Source organism: Pteropus alecto, unplaced genomic scaffold, assembly GCF_000325575.1.
Source record: "Pteropus alecto unplaced genomic scaffold, ASM32557v1 scaffold71, whole genome shotgun sequence".
NCBI classification, from domain to species: Eukaryota; Metazoa; Chordata; class Mammalia; order Chiroptera; family Pteropodidae; genus Pteropus; species Pteropus alecto.
The window spans coordinates 6,416,101-6,441,680 of record NW_006433024.1 but is presented as its reverse complement, the minus strand read 5'-3'; the positions used below and the strand labels follow the sequence as shown (position 1 = coordinate 6,441,680).

General features: G+C 34.0%; 2 protein-coding genes across 9 annotated transcripts in view; one reads left to right on the top strand and one right to left on the bottom strand.

Annotated features, from left to right (window-relative positions):
* METTL15 (methyltransferase like 15) overlaps positions 1-17,978 on the bottom strand; it is a 151,938-nt gene extending 133,960 nt beyond the window's left edge. The window contains exons 1-2 of one of the 6 annotated variants that reach the window (XM_025044037.1): positions 17,883-17,978; positions 12,509-12,795 (exon numbers count right to left, since the gene is read on the bottom strand). In XM_025044037.1, the coding sequence (XP_024899805.1) occupies positions 12,509-12,778 (270 nt within the window). In that variant the 5' untranslated portion in view covers positions 12,779-12,795; positions 17,883-17,978. Of the gene's footprint in view, positions 1-12,508; positions 12,796-15,724; positions 16,476-17,855 lie in introns of those variants that run through there. The other 5 variants (XM_025044036.1, XM_025044038.1, XM_025044040.1 and 2 more) reach the window with 5 other exon arrangements.
* A 97-nt stretch (positions 17,979-18,075) lies between these two features.
* The window catches only part of KIF18A (kinesin family member 18A), a 77,569-nt gene continuing 70,064 nt past the window's right edge, over positions 18,076-25,580 (top strand). For 2 of the 3 annotated variants that reach the window (XR_001516540.2, XM_006907991.3), the window contains exon 1: positions 18,076-18,254. The gene's annotated coding sequence lies outside the window, so the exon portion shown is untranslated. Of the gene's footprint in view, positions 18,255-18,405; positions 18,755-25,580 lie in introns of those variants that run through there. The other variant, XM_025044035.1, reaches the window with a different exon arrangement.

Below are 25,580 nucleotides of genomic sequence, written 5' to 3'. Positions count from 1 at the left end.
TTTGCATGTATTGCTCAAAGAAGAAATCATCTTGGTGATGATATCCTGTACTGGTGGTGGAAAAGTTAGTCTTCATGGGACCATTATGCAGATTATTTTTTTAAAGGGTGGGAGATGACTGAATTTAATTCCTTCATGATTTCTGCTGCAAAGGAAAAGTAAAATCAAAAGCATAGAAAAGAGACATGGTAGCAAGATGAGAAAGAAAGGAAAACATATAGTGAAGATGCAAACTCATGAGGTTTGGTTTTTTTCTCTTTTTAGTATTAAAACTGTTCCTTCAAAACATCCTCTTACAGTTTCCCTTACATCACCCTTTCCCCTATCTTCATTTCTAAGTCTCGGTCACTTAATTTATCCTATACTTTTCTTTGAGCAATTTATCTCTGTCTCCTGTCAGTATAAATATGAGGTTTCCTTGCCAGAGTGAAAGATCAATCGGGGAATAAGCTCTGAAAAAATCCAAGGAGCTGACCAATGAGATGGGTCAGAATACTTCTGCAGAGTGTCTTGAAGGCAAAAGTAGCATAATATGCTTCAAGTCTGTGGTCTGTTAGGAATCAGGCCGCACAGCAGGAGGTGAGCAGCAGGAGAGCATGCAAAGCTTCAATTGTATTTGCAGCCGTTCCCCAGAGCTAGTATCACCGCCTCAACTCCACTTCAGATCCTTGGGCATTAGATTCTCATAGGAGCACCGATTCCTGGTGCCTAAAAGGTTGGGGACCACTGCTCCAAATGACTGAGCACTGACATAGTCCCTAGTGTACTGCAGAGGCTAGTGATTTATTCTCTAGCGACAAGGGAAAACTGGCTGACCTAAGGGATTAAGGGGCCTAATACAGGTCCTGAAGATCTTGTGGGCGGACTACTAGATTCATAAGAACACTAACGGTCTAGGAAAAAAGGCATACTGCATAATCTGATTATTAGCTAGAAGCATTCGAATCCAACCAAATCATTTATTTACTATATGGTTCCATTAGAACAGAAGCAGTGAAAATATTTCCTCTTCTTTCTACACTTAACATGATACTTTGTACAAAATGCTACTGAGATAGGTACTAATGAAAACCACAGACAATAATATATGAAAGTGCTTTGCAAACAGTAAAATCTTATATGAATCTACGTTGTTATTATTAATATTCTTCCCAGCATACATTGACCTCATGCGAAAAATTCTCCATCTTTATGAATATATTCAAAATCCATAGTTAATTTCTTTTGCTTTCCAGAAAGAAAAAATATACACGACAAAAGAAAAAAATCAGGTTCTATATGGAAATTTAACTGTATAGAAAAATACTGTATACCAAAGAGAAAATAAACATGGCAATGATAAAATATATGCTTAAATTAGGATATAATGTGATAGAACTTCTCATATATTGAAGACCCAAACAAATCAAGTAATAGTTTATAAAGAACAATAAAGAGAAAATAAGTTGCCACAAAACTGCACATAAATACTTTCTACGACAACATTCATCAAAATAAATAAAATCTTTAAATGCACATTACCTCCTAATAAATGGTATTTGTTTCACACAAAGAAGGCAAAAATGAGCACCCATAAAAAAGGAGACAGCTTACAGAACATTGCAAGATGAGTCACCATAAAGCTTTGCAACTTGGTTTATTATAAAATAACATTTTAAATATGCTACTTACAGCTCAGTGGTTTGTTATATGAGGAGAAGAGAGTGGAAGAATAAACTATGTTATGAGAATTCACAAGGTCAAGGTACACTTCCTACCACTCTTAACAAAAATAATATGGGACTTAGAAAAACAATAGGAAAAGACAGAACCACTGGACCTAGCCTCTTGCAGTAACTATGATTAAACTATTGATCAGGGACTAATGCTGACCTAAATAGAGAGTAACCAGTACCCAGGATGATTCATGCGAATGTGCTTTGTGAACAGAAAAACCTCACTTCTTTCTTTTTTTTTTTTTTTCTCTATGAGCTTCATTACAGAATGGACCTGTTTTCTTCCTGGGTGTTTCTTTATTGAACTAGAAAAATGGCTCTTAAATCAATTTAAAAATTCCGTACATATATCTTTTAGACATGGAAGAACATCATTCTCACAACCATGAAAGCACATTTATTTTGAGGTTATATGTGGATCAGTGATTTTTAAAATTCTGATTTCTAATTTAAGTTAAATTTTAAACAACAAAAAAATCCTTATATTTTCATAGCAAAAATGAAGTAAAGATTCAGCTTCTGAATGACAATAACAATCAAATCATAAGATAAAAGGCACTGGACAGGCAAAAAGAAAAATCGAATAAGTTACTGGTCTTATTTATCCATGTCCTCTATTTATAATTTGCTTCAAAAATCTAAGGAAGTGAATTACATACAGTGTTAAAAATATATTAATTCACTGGTAGAAAAGCAAAAATATTCTCATAGATGCTAAACTCATTGGAAAGGATGGGTATATATTCAAAGAATACACTGTAATTATTAAAGAATTCAATATGATAATTAGTAGACATATTTATTTATATAAATGTGCATAAAATACATATATGTAACATAAATATTTTAAATAGTACCATAACATTATGGAATAATAAGAATGAACTAGTTATTTTCCTTTTAGTAATAAATGATTCATTCACTTTTAAAAATTTAAACAATTGTTAAACTAACAGTTTGGGCATGATTAAGTAGCTCATTTAGCTATAAACACCTTATTTCTTTATATATGCCAAGTAAAATTTGAAAAAATAACCAGAAAATTCATTTCTGCATCAATTTTTCACATTTCTTATAATATGATATGAGCAAGCATTTTGTAGATAACAATAACTATGCACTTTCCAATTAGAGAAAAGATGCTAAGTTTATCAGTGAGATCCATACTCCCATATACCCCAACTCCAAAACTCTAAAAGGAATTCTGTATTTGGTAGTTCGAATGAATAAGATGTAATGAACACACATTAGAATTTCGATAAACTGTAATTCTTATAACAATAATTGATAAGAAAAAAATTCTATTAAATGATCAAATACAAGTATTCCATATTTAAACACCTAATTGTTTTGTGTTTACTACTGCTGGCTCCCTAAAAGATTTTAAATACCTTAACAATATTAAATTGTTCATTCCATCACAAATTAGTGTAGGCCACCTAAAAATGCAAATAGAAGCCCAAATAACAGATAACAAAATAAGTGTCATTAATATGATACTGTATATTATAAACACAAAGCTAATCATGAAATCCAACACTAATGAGATTTAAAAATATATATGAAAACATACTTTAGAAGTATACATAGAAAAAAATCTTCAAGAAATAATCTGCAATAGTAAAATAAAAAAGCAATATTTGTTTTACTTGAATATTCTCATATAATTATAAAATAATCCTCTATGTTAGGAACCCTAAAGTAATATAAAAAAAATTATGTTTTCACGAAAAAGGTAACTTGCTTTAAAAAAAATTACTGTGCTAAAATACACATGACTTACCATCTTAACCATTTGTAAGTGTACATTTGAACAGTAGGTGTTAAATACATTAATTGTATATGATAAATACACTGTACAACCACGACCACCATCCAGCAACATAACTCCTATCTTCTTGACCAACTGAAACTCTATACTAATTAAACAATAACTATTCGTTACCCTATTCCCCCAGCCCTTGAACTTTCTGTCTCTATGATTTCATCCACATTAAATACCTCATATAAGTAGAATCATATAGTATATGTCTTTTTGTGACTGGATTATTTCACTGAGGAAAATGTATTTCAAGGTTCATCCATGCTATAGAGCTTATTGTAGAATTTCCTTCCGTTTAAGGCTAAATAATACTCTGTTGTGTATATATAACACATTTTGCTTATCTATTCATCCATCCATGAACACCTGGGTTACTTCTACATTTTAGCTATTGTGAATAATGTTGTTATGAACAGGAGTGTACAAAATATCACAAGACCCTTCTTGCAATTCTTTTGTGTATACACCCAGCAGTGGAATTACTGGATCATATGGTAATTCTATTTTTACCTTTTTTACTTTTGTTTGCTTTGTTTTGTTTTTTGCTAGTAGCCATCCTAATGTCTATGAGGTGGTAGCTCATTGTAGTTTTTTTGATTTGCATTTCCCTAATGATTAGTGATGCTGAGCATCTTTTCATGTGCTTATTGGCCATTTGTACACCTTTGGAGAAATGTCCTTTCAACTCCTTTGCCCATTTTTAAGTCAGGATGTTTGCTTTTTATTATCATCTTGTTGAATTTTATAAGTTCTCTGTATATTCTGATTAAACCCTCATCAGATACATGACTTGCAAATATTTCCTCCCACTCTGCGGGTTGCCTTTTTACTCTGTGAATAGTGTCTTCCGTTGTACAAATTTTTAAAATTTCCATGAAGTACAATTTGCCTTTTTCCATTGTTACTTGTGCCTTTTTGTGTTATATCTAAAAAATCACTGCCAAATCCAATGCTGTGAAGTTTTTATCATTTTCTTCTAAGAATTTTATAGTTTTAGATGTTAAATTTATGTCTTTCATTCATTTTAATTTTTATATATGATGTTAGGTAACGGTCCAACTTCATTCTTCTGCATGTAGATAGCCAGTTTTCACAGCACCATTTATTGTAAAGACTGTCCTTTCCCCCATTGAATGATCTTAGCAACCTTGTCAAAAATCATTTGACCAGATATGCAAGGTTTCTTTCTGGGCTCTCTATTCTCTTTCATTGGTTTATATGTCTGACTTTATGCCAGTACCACAGTTTTGATAACTATAGCTTGATAGTTAACTTTTGAAATCAGAAAGTACTAGTCCTCCAGGTTTGTTCTTTTTCAAGATTGTTTTGACTATTTGAGGTCCCTTGAGATTCCATATGAAGTTTAGAATGGGTTTTTCTGTGTCTGCAAAAAACATCATTGGGATTTTGATATAGATTGCATTGAATCTGTAGATCACTTCGGGTAGTATTGACATTCTAACAATATTAAGTATTCCAATCTACAAATGTAAAATATTTCATTTTTTTATGCCTTCTTTAATTTCTTTCAGCAATGTTTTGTAGTTTTCATCGTACAGGTCTTTCAGCTCCTTTAATTCCTAATCATTTTACTCTTTTTGATGCTATTACAAATTTAATTGCTGACTGTTTATATATAGTGATGTGTATCTGTTGACTGTATCTGCCACTTTACTAGACTCATTTATTGGTTATAATATTTTCTTTGTGTGAAATCTATAAGAGTTCTACATATAAGATCACATCATTTGCAAATAGATAATTTTACTTATTCATTTCCAATTTAGATGACTTTTCTTTCTTTTTCTTGCCTAACTGCCCAAACTAGGAGTTCTAGTACTATGCTGAATAGCAGTGGTGAAGGCAGGCATCTTTGCCTTTTTCTTAATCTTAAAGGAAATGCTTTCAGTTTTTCACCATTGAATTTAATGTTTCACTGTGGGTTTTTATGCAAGACTTTTATTAGGCTATGGGAGTTTATTTCTATTCCAAGTTTCTTGAGTGTTTTAATCATGAAAGGGTGTTGAGTACTGTCAAACTTTTTCTGCTCAATTGAGATAATGTATTTTCCCTCATTTGTTGATGTTGCTTTTTACATTTATCAAATATCTGCATGTTGAACCATTCTTGCATATAGATTTCCAAGAATAAATCACATTTGGTCATTTTGTATAATCTTTTAATATGCTGCTGAATTCTGTTTGCTAGTATTTGTTGAGGATTTTTGCGTCAATGTTTATAGTGTGTCTTTGCAGTGTCTTTGTCTGGCTTTGGTATCAAAGTAATGCTGGTCTCATAGAATGAGTTAGGAAGTACTTTCTCCTCTTCAGTTTTCTGAAAAAGTATGAGGATTGGTACTAATTCTTTAAAAGTCCATCAGGTCCAAAGCTTTTCTTTGTCAGAGATTTCTGATTATTGGTTAGATCACCTTACTAGTTACAGGTATAGTCAAATTTTTTATTTCTCCATGATTTAGTTTTGGTAGGGTTCGTGTTTCTAGGAATTTATTCATTTCATCTAAATTACCCAATTTGTTGGTATACAATTATTCAGAAAACATTCACATAATCCTATTTCTGTAGAATTGGTAGTCATATCTTCATTTTCAATTTAGTTAAGGCTTTCCTTTTTCTTATTCTATCAAGCTAAAATTTGTTGATCTCTTCAATTTAGCTTCATTGATTTTCTCTATTCTCTATTTCTCCCATCTCTGCTCTAATCTTTATTTCTTTCTTTCTCTCTGCTATCTTTAAGATTAGTTTGTTCTTCTAGTTTCTTAAGATGTAAAGTTAGGTTGTTGCTTGAGATCTTTCTTGTTTTTTCATGTGTTTATAGCTATAAAGATCTCCCTTGGCACTACTTTTCCTGGTGTCATAAGTTTTGTTATGTTTTTTGTTTTCATTCATCATTCATCTCTAAATATTTTCAATTTCCTTATGATTTCTTCTTTGATCCATTGGTTGTTGTGTATTGTTGAATTTGTACAAATTCATGGATTTTCCAATTTTCTGTTATTGATTTCTAACTTCATCCTATTATGGTTAGAAATAATAGGATACTTCATATATTTATCTTTAAAATCCACTGAGACCTAATTTATGACCTAACATACGGTCCATCCTGGAAAATGTCCCATGTACATCTGAGACAAATATGTATGCTGTTGTTAGGTAGTGTTTTGTGTAACTTTCTTAGATCTAGTTGGTGTATGGTGTTAAGTCCTCTATTTCCTTACTTATATTCTGTCTGATTGTTCAATAGACTATGTGAGTAGAGTAATGAAGTCTCTAATTATTGTTGTACAACTGTCTAGTTCTCCCTTCAATTCTGTAAGTTTTTGCTTCATATATTTTGATAATCTGACAGGTGCATGACTATTTATGAGTGTTATATCTTCTTGCTATACCAAACCTTTAATTAATATATTTATTAACATATAATGTTTTTTTGATTTAATTAAAATTCTCTTACCACTTCTATTTAATTAAATATTAAACTGAGATTCCAAGAATATTGAAAAGAAAAAAACTTTACATTTTATAATTATTTATGTACGGGAATCTAAACTATGTTAAAAAAAGGATATTGATTTTGATTTTGAAGTTTTGCACTCAACTAAATACTTCACTGTTCCATAATTGACTTTATAACAAGTAAATTATATGTAAACAAATTTACATATAACCATTTTTTGTTTTACATTTGGCATAAACTGTTTATTAGAGAGAGTGAAAAAAAATCTGCTGTTGAAAATAGTATGAAAAACAGTGTTCTATGATTACACTATGGTACTTTCCGGGATAGAAAAACATAAAACATAGGTATTAAATAGGGAATGTCAAATGAACTAAGGAATAAAACTCTATAGACTATACCATTTTCAGAACTGTGAGGCAAAAATTTTTACCATTATATAATTCACTAATATCTAATGGCATCAATCATGAGAATCATATCTGGTGTTGCCTCCAGCTGGAAAGAGCCAACTGTATATATTTCTTCTTAATGCTACATTCACATCAGGTTGGTTGCTTGAAATGGGCCATGGTAGAAATATGTAAATAACAGAAATATGCAAACAAAATAAATCATAGTTTTGTTTTTTTTAAATCCACACTCTACCCCACCCCTCAGATTAGGTGTTAAATATGTAGCAATGCAATACTGGAAATATTATACTCCAGAAGGTATCTCGATGCAAAGATCACTTAACTAGCTACATGATTCTTTTAAGAAAAAACATTTTTCAAGTAAACAATGGTAGAATAAAATGTAAAATAAAAATTTGCTTCAAAGAAACCTATATTTTTAAAAATAAGGGAAAGGGAATACTACGTCTTCACACAATCCATTTCGCCTGAAATTTTAAGTTTGCTTTAATATGAAAAAGGCATCCCCTGCAGGTGCTATAGCATTGGTTCTATCTCTTAGAAAAGTTCCTTTTTCAATAATTTGAAGTAAAACAAAATAAATTAAACTCTTCCTCTCTGTGATCAATCAGCTTTCAATATTTAAAGAGAGCAAACATATAATCTCAGGATTTTCTTTGATGTTTACTCCCAATTAAAGATTATAAAGATTTTCAAGTAAAATAAGTGAAATGTTGCTACTGATCTTGAAAGAAATCCATTATACAGAGCATAATAATTTTTTTAATAAAGAAAATGATCATATCTGGTACCATGACAACTTTGGTAAATCCAGTAAGTATGAAACATTAAATGTTAGAATATCAAAAAAGATAAGAAATTTATTTTGAATATTTATAAACCCAACCTTGGCCTGATATTTATCATAATCTATTTTGCATCAGTTTAAATGCCAGTTCATTTCTCAGCCCGAGAATCTGTTCCTTCACCAGGTTTCTCTAGTTACTTCATCAGACTGGGCCTTCCACACTGAGGCTGGAATCATAAAAAAGTCTTGGGCCCAAGAAGCTACCTCAGTACCCAAAGGACACTTCTTTTGTTAGTGCCTCACATATGTCCTCCAGTTTACTTTGACTTTTATTTATTAACTTAAAAATCATTACAAACTTACCATGTTGTAGGCCTTGTGCTAAAAAGTGAAAATATAATGGTAAACAAGATAAATATATCCATAGTTTCATTGAAGGCAGTCTGCTAAGAGAGACGTCCATTGAACAAATAACTTCATAAAAATTATAATGATAAATTATTATAAATGCTATGAAAGAAAAATACATGACTCCATGAATGAATAACATAGAAATCTGTCTCCTCCGGAGACTCAGAAAAAGCTTCCCTGGGAAAATAAAATGTGACTCAAGACCTGAAGGATGGTGATGAGGAGAGTTCCAGACACAAGGAACAGTACATTTTCAGTTCCAGACATGTTGGTTCCACCTTTGCTGAAACTTTTATTTTCACCTTTGCTGTCTCCTGGCATTATTCTCTTGAATTTTATTGTATTAGCTACCAAACCCAACCCTTCCTATCACCATAATAATAAAAAGTTAATGTTTATTGAGCTCATACTATTTGGAAGGTATCATTCTTATATACATGAACTCATCTAATCCTTACAATAACCAAATTGGGGTAGGTTATATTTCTTCATTTTATAGAACAGGAATCTGAGGAACAGCCATGATAAGTTATTTGTCTAAAATTACACAGCTACTGATACTATGTCTTGCATGTCCATCATTTCCCTCATTACTTACTACTCTTACAGATACCCCAAGGCACCAAGCCCAATTAGCACTACAAATGGCAAAGAATACCAAGTCTCCTAAATCCTCCCAACTGCCACCTTTTTCAACTAGGCAGGATCACACTTATTTTCACCAATTTTCAGAAATTAGGAATGAAAAACTAACCAAGGTAGCCTACATTAAAACATCTCTAGGAGCAAGAAAAATGTTTTTAGAATAAGTAATACATTCTTACAAAAGGCGATTGACCCAGAAAATGAAATAATAAAAACTGGGCAAAGAGAAAGAATTATAATTTATTTAATTCCTTCTGTACCTCCCAAGGGAGAGGAAGATGATTTTTTTAAAATTTTAATCCAAACTCATCAATATTTTGAATGTATTTGCAAAACTAAATTAATACATTGCAAATTGGCAATGATATAGAAGAAATTTCTAAAATCAATTATTTTTTAGATAAGTACCTTTTAAATATTAAAGAAAAAGAAATAGCTATTAGATCACTAAGGTCTCACTCAAAACTACATTAGATATTTTTTAAGGTTTCTATTATGATCAAAAGTTTAATTTGTAATTCACCATTGAAGGTGATGTGAAAAACAGTAATTAAGTGGGTGATTGATACAAGTGAGTGTATGACTCATAGTATGCAAACGAAAATGATTTTTGGAAAAAAGCTCAGGAAGAAAAAAAGCAAATAACGGATTCTAGAAGAAATGAAGACCTTTCCTGTCCAAGGACTGCCACCAGTTCTTTATTACTTGAAGATTAAGGGAATAGTGAATAAAGCTGTCTGCCAGACAGCAGAAAAGGTAAGGAATAACACTACCTAAGATGAAAGTTTTCAGAAATAGCATTCATAAAATTAAACTTTCTATAAAAGTTGCTAGAAAACCCAACTCAAATCAGAACAATGGGAATGTCAAAATAAATCAACAATATATTTGTCAGGAACTTGAACAGAATGAAACAGCAGGGTAGGTCGAGTTGTAGAATCCTCTTCTTTTATTCTACTTGGTTCCAGAAAAAAACATCGATCCAATACTGATTTAGTAGGAGACGCAGTGGGGTTTATTTTTGTTTGGTTGCTTTTCCACTGCATGGGTTAGTGCAACATAAATATGTGGCTTTTGCTACTAAGGTTCACCGAATTTATACAATGAGCTTTGGTTTCTCATTCCACTAAACTGAGTTCTCCTTTTTGACTAACTACCCCTCCCCTCTCATATGCATCTCAAGCACATCATATATATTCATATATACTTTTAAAAAAACTCATATTTAGGTATTGGTAACAATTGTTATCCTTGCATTATGAATCTTTAAAGACAATGAAGAGAATTTCATTTTGATGAACTCATATTTAATAGGATGTTTTATCCCACTTAATTTTTTAATTCATATTTTCATGTATATTGTGGAGTCCCTACAATGTGACAGCATTGAGCTACACGTTCTATAAATATAATGTCATTTAAGAATACTGAGTTTATTTTGTTATATATACACTGCCTGAAGAGAAAGTAAACAGAATGTTTTTATGATGAAGTAACCTAAGTCATATCATTAATGGCTTATGTATGAGGAATATCCAGTCATTTTAGCATACCTTATGCATATAGCTTATAACTTAGTTCATGAAAATTGCCTGCTCTAACTTAAAGAAGTCTCAAAAAAAAAAAAAAAAAAAAAGGAAAGCCGTGTGTGTGCACATGCACACAAGCATGTTAGACAATGATTCAAACCCACGCAGTCCAGTTACAGAATCATTGCTCTTAATCACTAAGCCATTATATGCTGGAAAAAGCAGCAAAGTCTGGCTTTTTAAATGAAAATAACTAATTTAAATAATAACAGTAACTTCCAGAAAAAGATCAGATTTTTAAAGTCAGCAAGATCAAAAGTATCACTATTAAGTTCTAAAGACACATTTGAAGAATTTTTCTTTTATAAATGTGCTTAATTTTCAGAAAGCTTCTAACTTTTTCTTTTGGGCTATTATAACCCCTAATTTTTTTTATCTCTTTATAGATATTAAGGTATTTTCATATCTAAGACCTTATGTAATCCTAACAGCAACACTATAAATAACCTAGGTGATAAATAATTTTATGTGTCAACTTGGTTGGGCCACGGTGACCAGATATTTGGTTAAAGGTTATTCTGGATGTTTCTGTGAGGGTATTTTTTTAAATGAAATGAACATTTAAACTGCTGGACTGAGTAAAGCAAATTACGCTCCATAATGTAAGTGGGCCTCATTCAGTCTAATGAAAAGCCTCAGTAGAACAAAAAGGAATTCTGCCGGCAGACTGTCTTTGCACACAAACTACAATTCTTACCTGGGTCTCCAGTCTGACAGCCTATTGTGCAGATTTTACTCACTAAACCTCTATAATCACATGAGTCAATTCTTTAAAAATCTCTCTCTCTCTCTCTCTCTCTCCCTGTTCCACACACATCTTGTGTTTGTCTTGCCTCTTTAGAGAACTCTGAGACAATGGGGTAGCTGAAAACAGTCTAAGAAAACACAGAACAGGAATTCAGATTCTTACTTTGTTTCCAAAAGTATCATTCCTGAAAAGATACTAAAATTTTCAAGAAGGTAAACTAAAATTCAGTTTCTATACCTTAACCATTTAGCCAGTGTAATGTTCTTGTAAAAGTTATTTGCCAAAATTAATCAACTCTGAAAAAGTCTGGCAGATTCTCAAAAAGTTAAACATAGAGTTACCATATAACCCAGCAATTCCACTCCTAGGTATATAACCCAAGAGAACTGAAAACATATTGTCCACACAAAAACTTGTAGATCAATATTCATAGCAGCATTCATAGTAGCCAAAAAGTGTAAACATAAGTGCCATCAATTTATGAATGGATAAAAAAAAGATGTGGCATATCCATACAATGGAATGATTCAGGAATAAAAGGAAATGAAGTTACAGATACATGCTACACAATGAATCTTGAAAACATGCTAAGAAGGCAGATATAAAAGGCCATATATTGTATGAATCTATTTATATGAAATATCCATATTCAGCAAATCCATACAGACAAAAAACAGATTAGTAGTTGTCAGGAGCAAGGGGAAGGGGGACAATGGGGAGTGAATGCTACTGGGTATGGGGTTTCCTATTTGGCTAATGAAAAAGTTCCTGAATTATACAATGGTAATGACTGCACAACCTGTGAATATACTAAAAACCAGAGTCATACACCTGAAAATTGTGAATATTAAGTAAATTATATCTCACTTTTAAGTGTCAAAAAATAAACTAATCAACTTACCTGCCCTTTTTGTGGTGCCAAACAATGAACAACTTCATCCACCATTACTGGAATATGTAATTTAGCCATAGCTTCAAAATCTCTATCTTGAGATCTGTGTAACTCTTGAGCTCCAGTTTGATCTGTTTGCTCTTGGGCTTCGTATTCATCATACCTTTCTGCTGTAGCATGTATCTTTTTTGGCCAGACACCTAAATTAAATATGCCAGCTTCCAACCAGCATGAAAGAAATTCTTTACAGGTTCTACAGAAATATGGGTATCGAAGCATTCTGTAGGTCAACAAATCTAGAAAAAAAATTTAAATATCATGATTGTCGGATTTTTATAAAACAATGCTATAATCCTTGGGGGTAAACAAACTAATATGCAATATTTAACACTGAAAAAAAATGTGAGACTCATCATCTCAAACAAACGAAGGTGACTAATCTCCTTACACAAAATGAGAAATCCAAAACAACCCAAGATATGATCTGAAAATATAATTTTTAACGTGGCCTGATAAGCTCAAAGACCATTAATGTTTTAACCATCAGAGATATGAAAATTGCTTATTTAATTATCATCTTTCTGAAATATACTTTTTGAATTCTAATTAAGTCTAGATTCAACGCATTACTATTTATTTGAAAGCAATATCTGGATGATTGAAGGTATCATATATATTATTCTATTTTAAGCTTAGGTAGTCTTTTTTTCAAGCTCTTCTATTTGTTTTTCTCTTAATATTAAATCTCCCTCTTTAACTTTGTGAGAAACTGTCCCTGGAAAAAGACTGACATCCAAAAAGGAAGAGAGACAATTAGTCTCCCTGAAGAGTGACAATCTTGCAGACTCATCATGTATATTCTCTGACGGAATCCGCTCACCACAACCTGTATCAGCAAAGTTTTCAATTTAAACTATAACTTTATAAACGATCAACTGAGCCATTTCATACCCACTTTTGTTTTGTCTGTCCCCTGTCCCCCCAAAACAAGCAAATAAAAAGTTGATACATTCCTTCACTTTTTCATACTTGCTTACTCCATTTTATTTTGTAATTTGTAACTTTAAAGTGCTGAGGAAAAAAGCATTTGTCAATACATGAACAGAAGATCTTTTGTAAACATTATGCTTTTTACTCAATTGGTTGCAAGCAACTTTTGATGCTACCACAGTATCAAAATAACACTACTCTTCCTTTCTCATGCATTATTAAGAGAAAGACTACATCTTTATGTCCACAAAATCAGATGCACACTAGGTGCTTAATAAATGTTTTCTGAAAAGAAAAATATGAATGGATGGATAAATTTCAGATTCAATAAAAACAACATTTTTATCAAATCTTGCTGTAGGAAATTTCATCATCTGACCAACCCTACCAAAAACCACATTCTCAACATACTTCAAGAAATGTAAATCCTGCTTAAATATACCTTCCCTTCCTTTTACAGTAGAAATTAAAGAATAATGTTGAAAATTTAATCACATGTAATGACTAGAGAATACACACATATCTATCTATATGTAAATGATATCAATAAGATATTACCTTGAGGATATGTCAACTTTACCAAACACACAATCCACAGAATCGTGCAACAAAAATGACACAAGAGAAATATGACCCTCCCCCAAAAAAACAAAAATAAAAAGTAGACTGGAAATGAGTACTTTAAGTAAAAATTTGGTTGTGCGGCAGTGACAAATTAGCCAAATGAATTATGCCTTATGTTGTCCAGAAAGCTTATACAAAGTAAACCCAACTACTATCTAACCTAGTAGTAACATTTTTCAAAATAAAAGCTAACATTTATTGAGCACTTACTAAGTACCCCTTACAATTCTAAGCACACTACGTGTACTAACTCATTCAATCCTTACGGCAACTCTTAGAGGTGTGTACTATTATTTCCATTTTAAAGATGAGGAAAATAGAAAAGTACTTTGCCGAAAGGTCACATAGCTAGAGAGACATAAAGCTAAAACCGTAATTCTAGTATTCTATCCCCAGAGCCTATACTCTTAACCTCTAAGCTATAAACACAGCCCACTGGTTCTATTTAATACACTTATGTAATTGCACGGTACTTTAACTACACTATTTGTACTATTTCATGAATTACATTTTTTTTTTTAGGGAGTCAATATCCTATTGCTTAGTCCTGCTTCACTTGGACATTCTATATACTCTGGACTACTCTGGAGTAACAAAGGGTATAGGTCTAAATAGTACAATCTGGAGTGTTTAAACAATCTGCATTGTATGTCCAGATTTTGATTAAAAAACAAACAAAGCCATCAATTTCAGTTTAGGAATTGGAACCACAAGGGAAAACACAAGTGGAATAGACAGAAAAAAAAGTTTTCTTTACCAGCATTTAATTTTTCTGGATTCATTTTCTATGTATTTACTCAATTATGTTCAAGGTACAACACCTGCAGATTTTCTTATGTACTAACTGGTTACTAACTGGGTCAACATGTAGAAGGGGCCACAATAGGTAATTTTCCTCTTTAGCTGTTTCCTTGAATACCTCCGTAAAAATGGAAGGGGGCAAGCTCCAAAGGGCGTTCCTTCCCTGTTCTCTGTAGCCCAATCTCCTACCTGATAACCCAGAGCATTCCTTCAATCAGCCAAGAACCAAACCCTCCTAAATGATTTAACAGTTTAAGTTCCCTCTGGTCACAGGAAAGAAGCAGGGAGTCAGGAAACGTGGCCTCTAGAACCAACTTTGTTTTTCCTAGATAGGTCAGTTAACTTTTTTCTCTGCCAGTAAAGTTCAGTTTAAACTGTTGGGGCCACTTAATTGGTCAGGTTACTCTTCTAATTGTGGGAATACAAGGGTGAGTGAAACCTAGAAAACTACTTTCTCAACCGTACTACCAGTTATCATCTCTGCAATCAGCTTTTTCGGCAAAGAAAACTTTGAAAACTTAATTCCTAAGGCAAAACCCGACCTGGAGGCTGGTAACCAAACACAGAGAAAGCGAAAGTTCTAAAGGGAACAGGGAAAAATGCATCCTTTTGCCTAAGAATTACTCCCTGACGAGGAAAACTGTTTAGACACTTCTGAACAGAGTGTGGAGGAGATGAAGCAAGAGCTGGGGAGGGAGCAGAGGTGTGTTTCCTTCGTCCTAGGCGTATTCGGCGACCCCTGGAAGTTCCGCCCACAGGCTTGGGGTGAGCGCCTGGAGAGCTCCCGGGACTTGGCCACTTTCCCCTCACCTGAGGCACGAAGATTTCTCAGTTGGCCTCTAACTTGGGCCGACGACGACCACTACGGTGCCGGAGAACCTGAACTCGCCGCACGCCTTGGTCTCAGCCATGGGGGAAACTTGAAAGGACGGACAGATTGGGTCCAAGTCCGCCCCAGCAACCGAAGAACGCCTGCCTTTCGTTCCGCCGCTTCCAGCCCCCAGATGCCAAAGGCTCTTGGAGGCGCTGGGGTTTCCAACTGGTGTTCCTTGCGGGGGTGGGGTGGGCGGTGGAGGGATAAGACTCTACCATTGACGGGTTTAAATTCACTTTTACTTTTTTTATAAATGCCCGATGCAACTTTAAATCTAACTTTCCATTATACTTATCTCCACTCTTTCAGTTTACTATGAACCTATGTTAAATTTCTGTGTTCTCAATAACCAAGCAGGTAGTTATACTCCAATTTCTAAAAAAGGTGGGAATTTGTTTCCTTAGTACGATATAGTTCTAATAATTCTGGTTCTTTTTCCTTCATTTCGTTACAAAATATGCGAGTCTCTTATCCTATTATACTAAATGTCTTGCCAAAGAGAGCTGACACAGTAATAACATTGATTATAACATTCAAATTTCTCTGCTTTAACTAAATATATATTCCTTAAAAATACTAGTCTCATCTAAACGCTGGACACTGCCTAATGGCAAGTATAAGGCAGAATTTAAATGTAAAATAAGTACTTAGATTAGGTGTGAAAACACCTGTGAGACTGGTAAGCCTTAAACAATGTAGGTGTCAAAAACAACAAAATTTAAAAGACCTCTACTTACTCAGTCAACAATGATCAATGCAATTTTACAAAAAATTGGTAAAACATGCTCTTTTTAAGACTAGATTAAGATAGCATCTTAATATCATTTAATCTGGAAAGTATTTCACAAATTACTCAATTCCGAAGTAGCTTGTTTGTACAGTTCAAGAAAAACATTTTCCTTTTTTGGATTTTCTGAAAATTTCAGTTTTTTTCTTCAGTAAAATAAATAGTACCCACATCTCATGGGCTGTTTAGAGAATTAAATGAGATAACATACATAAAGTAAATAAAATGCCCAGGACATCAAAAGTAAAGTACGATACAGTGAGTGTATATCTGAAAATAAAAAAAGGCTTCTAAATTTTATTACCAAACTCAGCATCGTACAAATAACTATTGTATTTGCTAAGATATATGTAATATAACCTAGTAACTTTACTGATTGATGGTCTACCCAATGTTCAGAAACAATCATATAACATGCATCACAATATACAGCGCTTCTGATTTTCTTCAATAAAAAATAAATGTCCATATTATAGGGGTTTTCCATACATTATTTCACCTTTAATACTCTGCATTGGTGTTGCACCATCCTATTTATATGGTGATATTGAATATATGCACTGAGAGGGCAGGAATATTGACACAATGTGTACTATTATATCCCTAAATTCTACAATAATTGAATGGATACGATAATGGTAATTCAAAGAACAATGAAATTCAGATCTTACTATTAAAAATCTCATAGAGTTATCTTAGCAAACATATTTCTCATTTTTTTCTAGGTTTTTTTTTGTTTGTTTTTAAAGTGTATTGTCTGAAATAAAACCTACAAACTAGGACTTAAAAGTACCACTGAATCCAATAATTAACTAGGCCAATAAATTTCAATGAATTTATTCTATAATGCCATCACTACAAAGAAATGTAAAAACACAGCCCAACACCAAATAGATTCACAGTTAGCAATAAAGGGAGTAGGCCTGGGAGTCCCGAGACATGAAGTCTAAGGCCTCAAACCAAAAGCCATGGACTTTCAGTTAACTGAGGCAAACTGACCCCAGCTCAGTCCAAGTGAAACTACCTGGAAGAAACAGGTTCCTACATCTTCCAGAGCCTGGGACCTGTGCTTTGGAGGCCTCACTAGTCAATATAGAAAAGGAGAAAATAAAACCCAGAATCCATTAATCTACACCCAACAGGCTCCGCCTCTCCCTCTAGCAGAGGGCACACACCAACCCCCGCCCGCACCCGTCTCACCCACACCCTGAACCCAGGGACCCGGCCCCGCGCCCGCGGGTCTGGAGGTGGCCTGAGGATCCCAGGTGGCTAACTCCCACCTGCGGCTGCGGCCTAGCCCCGCCCACCTCGGGCACCGCCTCCGGAAACAGCCTTGTTCGTTGCCACGGCGACGCGGAGTCGGGCAGCTTCCGCTGGGCCGCGCGGCGGAGACTCCCGGTGCCAAGTTGCAGCGCGCCGCGGAAACGTCCGGCGTGATGACGTCATGAAGACGGCAGCCAATGAAACGACGCACTGAGGAAGCTGGCTTGGGTTTGAATCTTTTGGTTGAGTTTGAATCGCCGGGAAGCTGATATCGAAGTGAGCAGGGACGGTATCCCCTCTTGGGCCTGCGGTGAAAGAGAGGTACTTGTGGAGAAAACTGGTCTCCGGACGCTCCTTTCGATGACCCGTTTTGCTAGATGCTGAGGGGTCCCGCCGCCTCATGTGTAGAAAACCAGGTGGGTTCGTTGACAATTATGGAAGCGTTAAATTGGGGATGAGGGAGGGGTTGGGGGGGGGAAATGGTTAGGGTCCCTGGGGAGAAAACAAAAGGAAGAAGGAACTCGAGAATACCCTAGAGCATGGCTCTGCCTGATGTGGATCTCTCGCCTGCTTAGCAGGAAGGGCAGGAATCTCCTGCCTTAAAATCTGAGGAAGTCGAAGTTTTAAAGGGCATCCTGGCCTCTCTCCCAGGCTTCTGCAGAGCACTTTAACTGTCCAGCATCCTACAGCGTAAAGTTCCTTCCGGCCTCCAAATTCAGTGTTTTGTTTCAGACACAGGTATAAATGTAACCCTGGGCTTAACTATCAAATGAGGACCCTTGGTTCACCAATTTATAAACTTTTCGTTCGGCGTGGTTCTGCTGTTAGCCTGGCAAAGGTCAGTCGGGAACCTACCCTGAGCATCAAGGTAAAACCTGCCAGCACTGCCTAACGAGATTGCTGAGGATCAGATGAGGTACGGAAGAGATACTGCTTGGGAAGATGCAAATGAACGGGACTTTAAGCACTGATAATCAGTTCTTCTACCATTATTCTTAGTTTCTGCAACACTCCTTTAGGAGCTCATTAGACGGACACTAAGTTACAAACAGGTCAAGCCTGAATGCTGTTTACCCTACGAAAAGAGATTTGAGCAGAACTGAATAATTTTGCTGTATAATACGTAGTTTAGGTTAACCATTAACAATCAGGTAGAATGTGTTAGGCATTCTACAGATTTTGGTTAGCAGTGTTATTCCTCCACATTCAACTCCCACCTTGAATTCTGGGAGGTATTTATGAACTTTGGTGCTAGAAAATATAAGATTCAAAGACTAGATAGTGCTTGTTATTAAGTTTCCATTTTATAAGAATTGTCTGTTTCCATACAAAGATTACCTTTAACTCTAGTAATTAATCGCTTCTGCTATTGAACAAATATTTACAAGTACATAAAATTTTCATTTTAAAAGTGCATCTTGTCCCACTATAAATCTACTCTGGATCAATTAAGGTGCACATATAATGACATTTATGCTCTCAACTATAAAAACTAGGAGGAAAAAATAGCACAGACGTCAGTGCTGCCCTTCCTTGCATTTGAAATTTTTGTTCCCTGATGCTTGTAAATTAGTAGAAGCAGTTACTCCAACGGTAAAATTATTTCAAAAAAAAAAGAGGTTTAAGTTTCAGAGAGAATATAAATAATAGTATGAAGGATAGTTCATGGTCCTAAAAATGTTTGTTGGATCTGAATCTAATTCAAGTTAGAGTTTATATTTAAGAAATAATTTATAACTGTATTGTTAGAGTTTATATTTAAGAAATAATTTATAACTGTATTGTTCTACATTCAGAATAGTTTGTGCAAAATTTTAGTTTCATTGTTTGAAACTGATTCCGGTAGAGCATAGTTGTTAGGAACGTGGACTTTGGATTTGGACCTGGGTCCACATTCTGGCTCCCCACTTACTAGCTATGTCATCTTGGAAAAATTACTCTTCCTAAAGCTAAGTCTCTGTTTTTGTAAAATGGAGACAATCGTAGAATCTACGTTATGTAATTATTTTAAGGATTGAATGAGATGATGAGTGTCAAGTGTTTACCATAATGCCTGGCATATAGAGTGTGCTTATATGATAATCATTGTTTATTATTACTAGTTATCGTAGCAACCTAATCCATGATTTCTCAATTGATAGCATATTCAGTTACAATAGATACTGTATGATATCAGACAAGCACAGAACAGTCATGAACTTTCAGTTTTATTTCAACATTCATTCAAGAGCTCCTGTACTGAGCCCTGAGGTTTCTATCAAAAGTAGGCAATATATATTTTTAACTAATTCTTTAAGAAACTTTATGGGGATTATGTATTTATATCAGGGAGAGTAGTGATTAAATACCTGAACTTACATGCAGTCAGTTTGAGTTCAAATCCCATGTCTTATGCTTCCAGTAGTATGACTTTAGCCAGTTAATCTCTCTGTGCTAGTTTCTCCTTCTATAAAACAGGATTGATAATAATATACCTATATGATAGGATAGTTATGAGGATCAAAGGAGAAGTATGTAAATTGCTTAGCATACTTCTGTCTGTAGAGTAAGTGCTCAACAGAAAGTATGCTATAAGTAGAACTTATTGTTATTAAATGATAATTGTGTTTACAGTAAATTTTATAATTTTTTGTTTTGTTTTGTTTTGTTTTTGAAATATAAATATCTAGACTTGTTTAAACTCCAAACAGTAAAAAAAGAATACAAAGTAGAAAGTAAGCCTTCCTGTCACCCAAATCTTCATATTTCCCCACCATGGGGCAACTGGCATTATCAGTTTCTATCTTCCCTTCCTGAGAGAGCCCCTGCATATACAAATTTGTATGTGCCTTTTAAAAATACAGATGGTTGCTTGCCAAGTCCACTATTCTGCTCTTGCTTTTTTTGCACACATATCTTAAAAATCTGCATTAGTTTATTCATTTATTCAACAAGTATGTATTGAATCCTAAACTTTAGACAAGCCCTATTCTAGGTTCTGGGATACAGGTAAAGTCCACAGTGCTGACATTCTAGAGGGGAAACAAGCAATAAATATGTAACCAAATAATATATATTTTCCAGTCGGTCTAGACACTAGGAAGAAAAAGCTGGTAAGGGATTGAGAGGCAAGGGCAGGATGATACTATTTGAATGGAACTTTTAGGAAAATCATCTGTGAAGTGACATTTGAAGAGAGACTTGAATGATGAACTGAGGGATTAAGATTTGCAAATATCTGAAGAAAAGTCTTCCAGGCAAAGAGAAGAGAAAGTGAAAGGCAATGAGGCCAGAATAAGACTGGTTTTCCAAAACAGTAAGAAGGGCAGTGCAACTGAAGCAGAATAAAGGGTGAGGATAACATTTGAAGAAAGGGTCAGAGAAGTAGATAGGGGCCAGATATAGAATCTCCAAGGCATGCCAAGGAGTTAATTTTATTCTATGCTGGGAAGTAATTGAAGAGTTTAGAGCAGGGATAATAACATGAGATACACAACATAATCCGATTACTTTTGAAGAAGTTATCAGTGCATACCATTAATGAATTAAATAAAATTTATTGTACTTGCATATAATTGGAGGTGAATCTTTAATTGGTTATATTTTATCTGGAGTGAACAGTAGCTAATATTACTTAATAGCTAAAGTTCAACTTGGTTTATATTATCTTGCAACAATTGAAGAGAAATAGGTTATAACACCTCTTCATTAAACATAGCAGAGCAATGAGCCGTTTTATGTAAATGATCTCCCTGAAAACTGAGTATTACCCTAGTCAAATGATAGTTGTAACCACCGCCAACGATTAACATAAAACATTATCTTCCAGTTTTCCTAATTTTGGATAACAAGAAATTTAGCACATTTTTAAACTTTTTTCGATGCTTCAGGGTCCTCGCTGTAATTGCCTATTATTGCCAATCATTGTACTCTACTGTAATATGTTGATTCTCTTACAGAAATATATTGTATGTTTGCCTCTACTCTAAATGTGTAAATTCCTTTCATGGATTCTTTGTCTACTTTTTATAATTTATTTAGTTAATAAATTATTTGAGAGTTTACTATATAATAGGTTCACTATAAGAGATTAGGGGTATAAAGGTAAAAGATATATATATGGTTTCATTAGCTGTTATTTCTTGTCACTTTTATCCTTTTCTAATCATATGCGATAATCAAAATTTTAAAACTAGAAAAAGACCTTAGATATCATATAGTCCAACCCTATCGTTGTATAGATTGGCAAAGAAAAGCCCCTTCACAAGCTTGTTCATTATTCTTTCTCTTATACTCTACCCTCTCTAGACTAGACATATACCTTTCTTTTATATGAACAAGGTTGTTGGGAGTACTTATCCTTAATGTTTTAGTCCCAGCAACCAGATCCTTCCAGCATGTTCTTTTGATTCTATTCAGCAATACAACTTAGCAGTAGATATGACAAAATTGATCAGAGACTGTGATACTATCTTCTGGATAATCATCTGAAAGTATTTTTGAATCAACACATTATTACAATATTTAGGCATTTATTTTGCCACTTTTTAGTAAACCTGGTCAAGGAATTTGCTTTTTGTGTACCTTATTCAGAATCATCTAGATGTTCATCTCTTACATGACCATGTAAGAAAAGAAAGCAGGCATTATGTATTAATCTAAGAACAACCTCATTAATTCCTGAAGACATCAGTATATTTGAACATAGACAGATTTTTACATGTTAGTGATTCTGTTGCCCTTATGTATTTTTATTAAGAAAATTATATTTACTCATGTTTTGAAAAAGTAGAGGAAATGTGATACTTTAAAAATTAAGATCGATGTCTTAAAATCTGTAACAAGTAAATCTGTAAAACAAAATTGTATTTGACATTATACTTCTTAAACCTCTTTAGATAATTGTCAAAATTTCTTCTTGAAATATTATTTGAATAAGATCTGTTGCCTTCTAAAATACCTTCTATATTTCCTAATTAACTTATAAATCAAATCTAAACTCTATAGCCTTGCAGTCAGGATCTAAATCTGGCCCCACCCTTATCCAGCTTTATCTTTTGAAAGCAACCCTCACCCTTTGCAAAAACAAGATTTAAGCAAATTGACTATGCAGCCAGTTATGCCTACTGCACAAACTGTTTTCTACCACACTAGATAAGCTTTTTTCAATTCCCCCATCTAAAATAGGAGCCCCCATCTACCTTCTTGATCTTCTGTATCCCAGGGCCCAGAAAAATGCCTAGCACATAGAAGGCACTAAATAAGGATTTGTTGAATGCATAACTAGATTTCCTTCACGAAATGCTTTTTATACCTGGTTACAACTCATCACTTCCTCTAGAAAGCTCTCTATCAATCCCCCATTATAGTCCATAGCACTGTTAACCTTTACCTTATAGCATTTGTCACAATTATACCTTTACTTTTCTGTGTCAGTATTTTGTTAATATCTGTTTCCCTCACTACACTGTAAATAATAATAATAATACAAACACTTGTATTGCATACTCTGCGCCAGGCATTTTTCTGTATTAGTCCCATTTTACAGATGAGGAAACTGAGCCACAGGAGGTTAAACAGCTTGCCCACTGTCAAGGTCAGTAAGTAGTAGAGTTGGGAGTTTAACCTAAGCTGTCTGGCTCCAACAGCTAATAATTAACTTATTGAATTGATTAGTTAATTAATTAATTAGCAAGAGATATCTTCCAACCTTGAGATTCTAAAGTCTATTTTAAAATAATCACCTAATGTTTTATATATGTTTATTTAACCATTTCATTTGTGTACATTTTATCTCTCATTTTAAAAAGTATATCAGTTAAAGTCAAAGCATCACTATTTCTACAAGCTTTTAGAGATTAGTTTTTGATATCACAAGGAATGTGGGGTGCTACTAGCCCTTAATAGACAGAGGTCAGAAATGCTAAACATCCTCTGATACATGGGACAGTTCCAAACAAGAAAGAATTGCCCTACCCAAAGTGCCAGGCATAAGCCCACTTGGAAACACTAAAAAGATAGATCAGTATCTTTGGGAAGAAGAGGCACAACTGAGGACAAATAGGGAAGAGAATTGACATTTATTGAATGCCTTAATACACTTAATACCTGTTATCTCTTTTTGCCTTCACAACAGTGCTCTGAATATTATCTCTTTTATACAAATGAGAAACCTGAGATTCAGTGAAATTAAGTAATTTGTCCAAGGTCATGGAAGTGAGGCATAGGTACTTTGTGGGACTTGGCTAGACAGAAGTTCAAGGATGAGGAAAAGTGTTGTAATTCACTTGGGACCTGACTGTTAAAATCCAAATGACCATCTTTCCTCTTCAGCATTCTATTTTTGGGTGAGAACAGAGTCCTAAAAAGGGAGTGCTGTGTCCAGTGTCTTCTGCTTTTAGATTGTGTTGGCCTTATTTGAATTCTTTCCAAAAGTATATGGTTTTATGACTTATTTTAGCTTTATCATTGCTATTATTTTTCCCATTTTAAAAAACAAATAAAATATTTTAATCCTTCTTCCCCCTCCACCCACACCATTTTTTTGCTCACTTTTGCCATAGTACTTTCTCTGTTCACTCTCTAAGTCTTCTCTCATTCAGGCTTTTATCCCATTATTCCCCCAAAATTGCTTTTCTCTTTGTTCTCTATGTTGCTAAATCCCATGGTTACTTCTTATTAAGTACTTAACATATTAGCAGCATTCAACAAAATTGATCATCTCTCCTCCTTGATTTAAAGCTGCTTCTCCCAAAATCTTAATCCCTTTTGAAGACTTTGAAATTTTTTAAAAGCTTCAGAAGGCATTAAGACTCTGAGGACAGCCTTTACTCTCTTAACTTGGCTTCCAGCTACCTGGACATTTCTACCTGGATGCATATTAAAATTCTCTGAGATGTACAGAACTGAACCCCTGATCTTCTCCCTAAAATCTGCTCTACCCTCCATTATTATCATCTCTACTCCATTTTTTAACATTCAAGCCAAGAACGTCGGACTCATTCTCAAATCCTATCTTTCTTTCATATTCCACATCTATCAGGAAATTCTATTGTTTCTACCTCAGGAATACATCCAGAATCTGACTGCCACGATGAGTTGACAACATCATCTTTTGTCTATATTTCTTCAATGATGTACCTGGTCTTTATTCCCTATAATATGTTATCTACACAGCAATGAAAGTGATCAGATTATGTCACAATATAGAAAATTAAATGATACACACATACAAAACCTGGATAAATCTTTTTACCTGAAATATTAGTCAGACTCTGGTCTTCCACTTAAACTCAGGCACTGCAGCTAAACCACGTACAATCACAGCTAGGCTGGTTACCCAGAAAACCTAGCTTTCATTTTATAAGGGCTCCAGCACTATTTTAGTTTGGGGCATGGGAATGAACAGGAAAGGATCTTTCAGAATCATATATAGGTAATGAAAGGAGACCCTTGGCTCGTGAACTGTTTTTAGTAAAAGTTGTCTTGGCTGCAAGCATATTAACTTTTGACTCCCAAAAAACTTTACTAATAGCCTACTACTGTTGACTAGAAGCCTTACCAATAACATAAACAGTCATTAGCGCATATTTTGTATGTTATATGTGTTATATACTATTTTCTTACAATAAAGTAAGCTAGAGAAAAATGTTAAGAAAATCATAAGAGAAAATACATCTAAAGTATTTATTTTTAAAAATCTGCTTATAAGTGGACCTGCACACTTCAAACCCATGTTGTTCAAAGATAACTGTATATATATT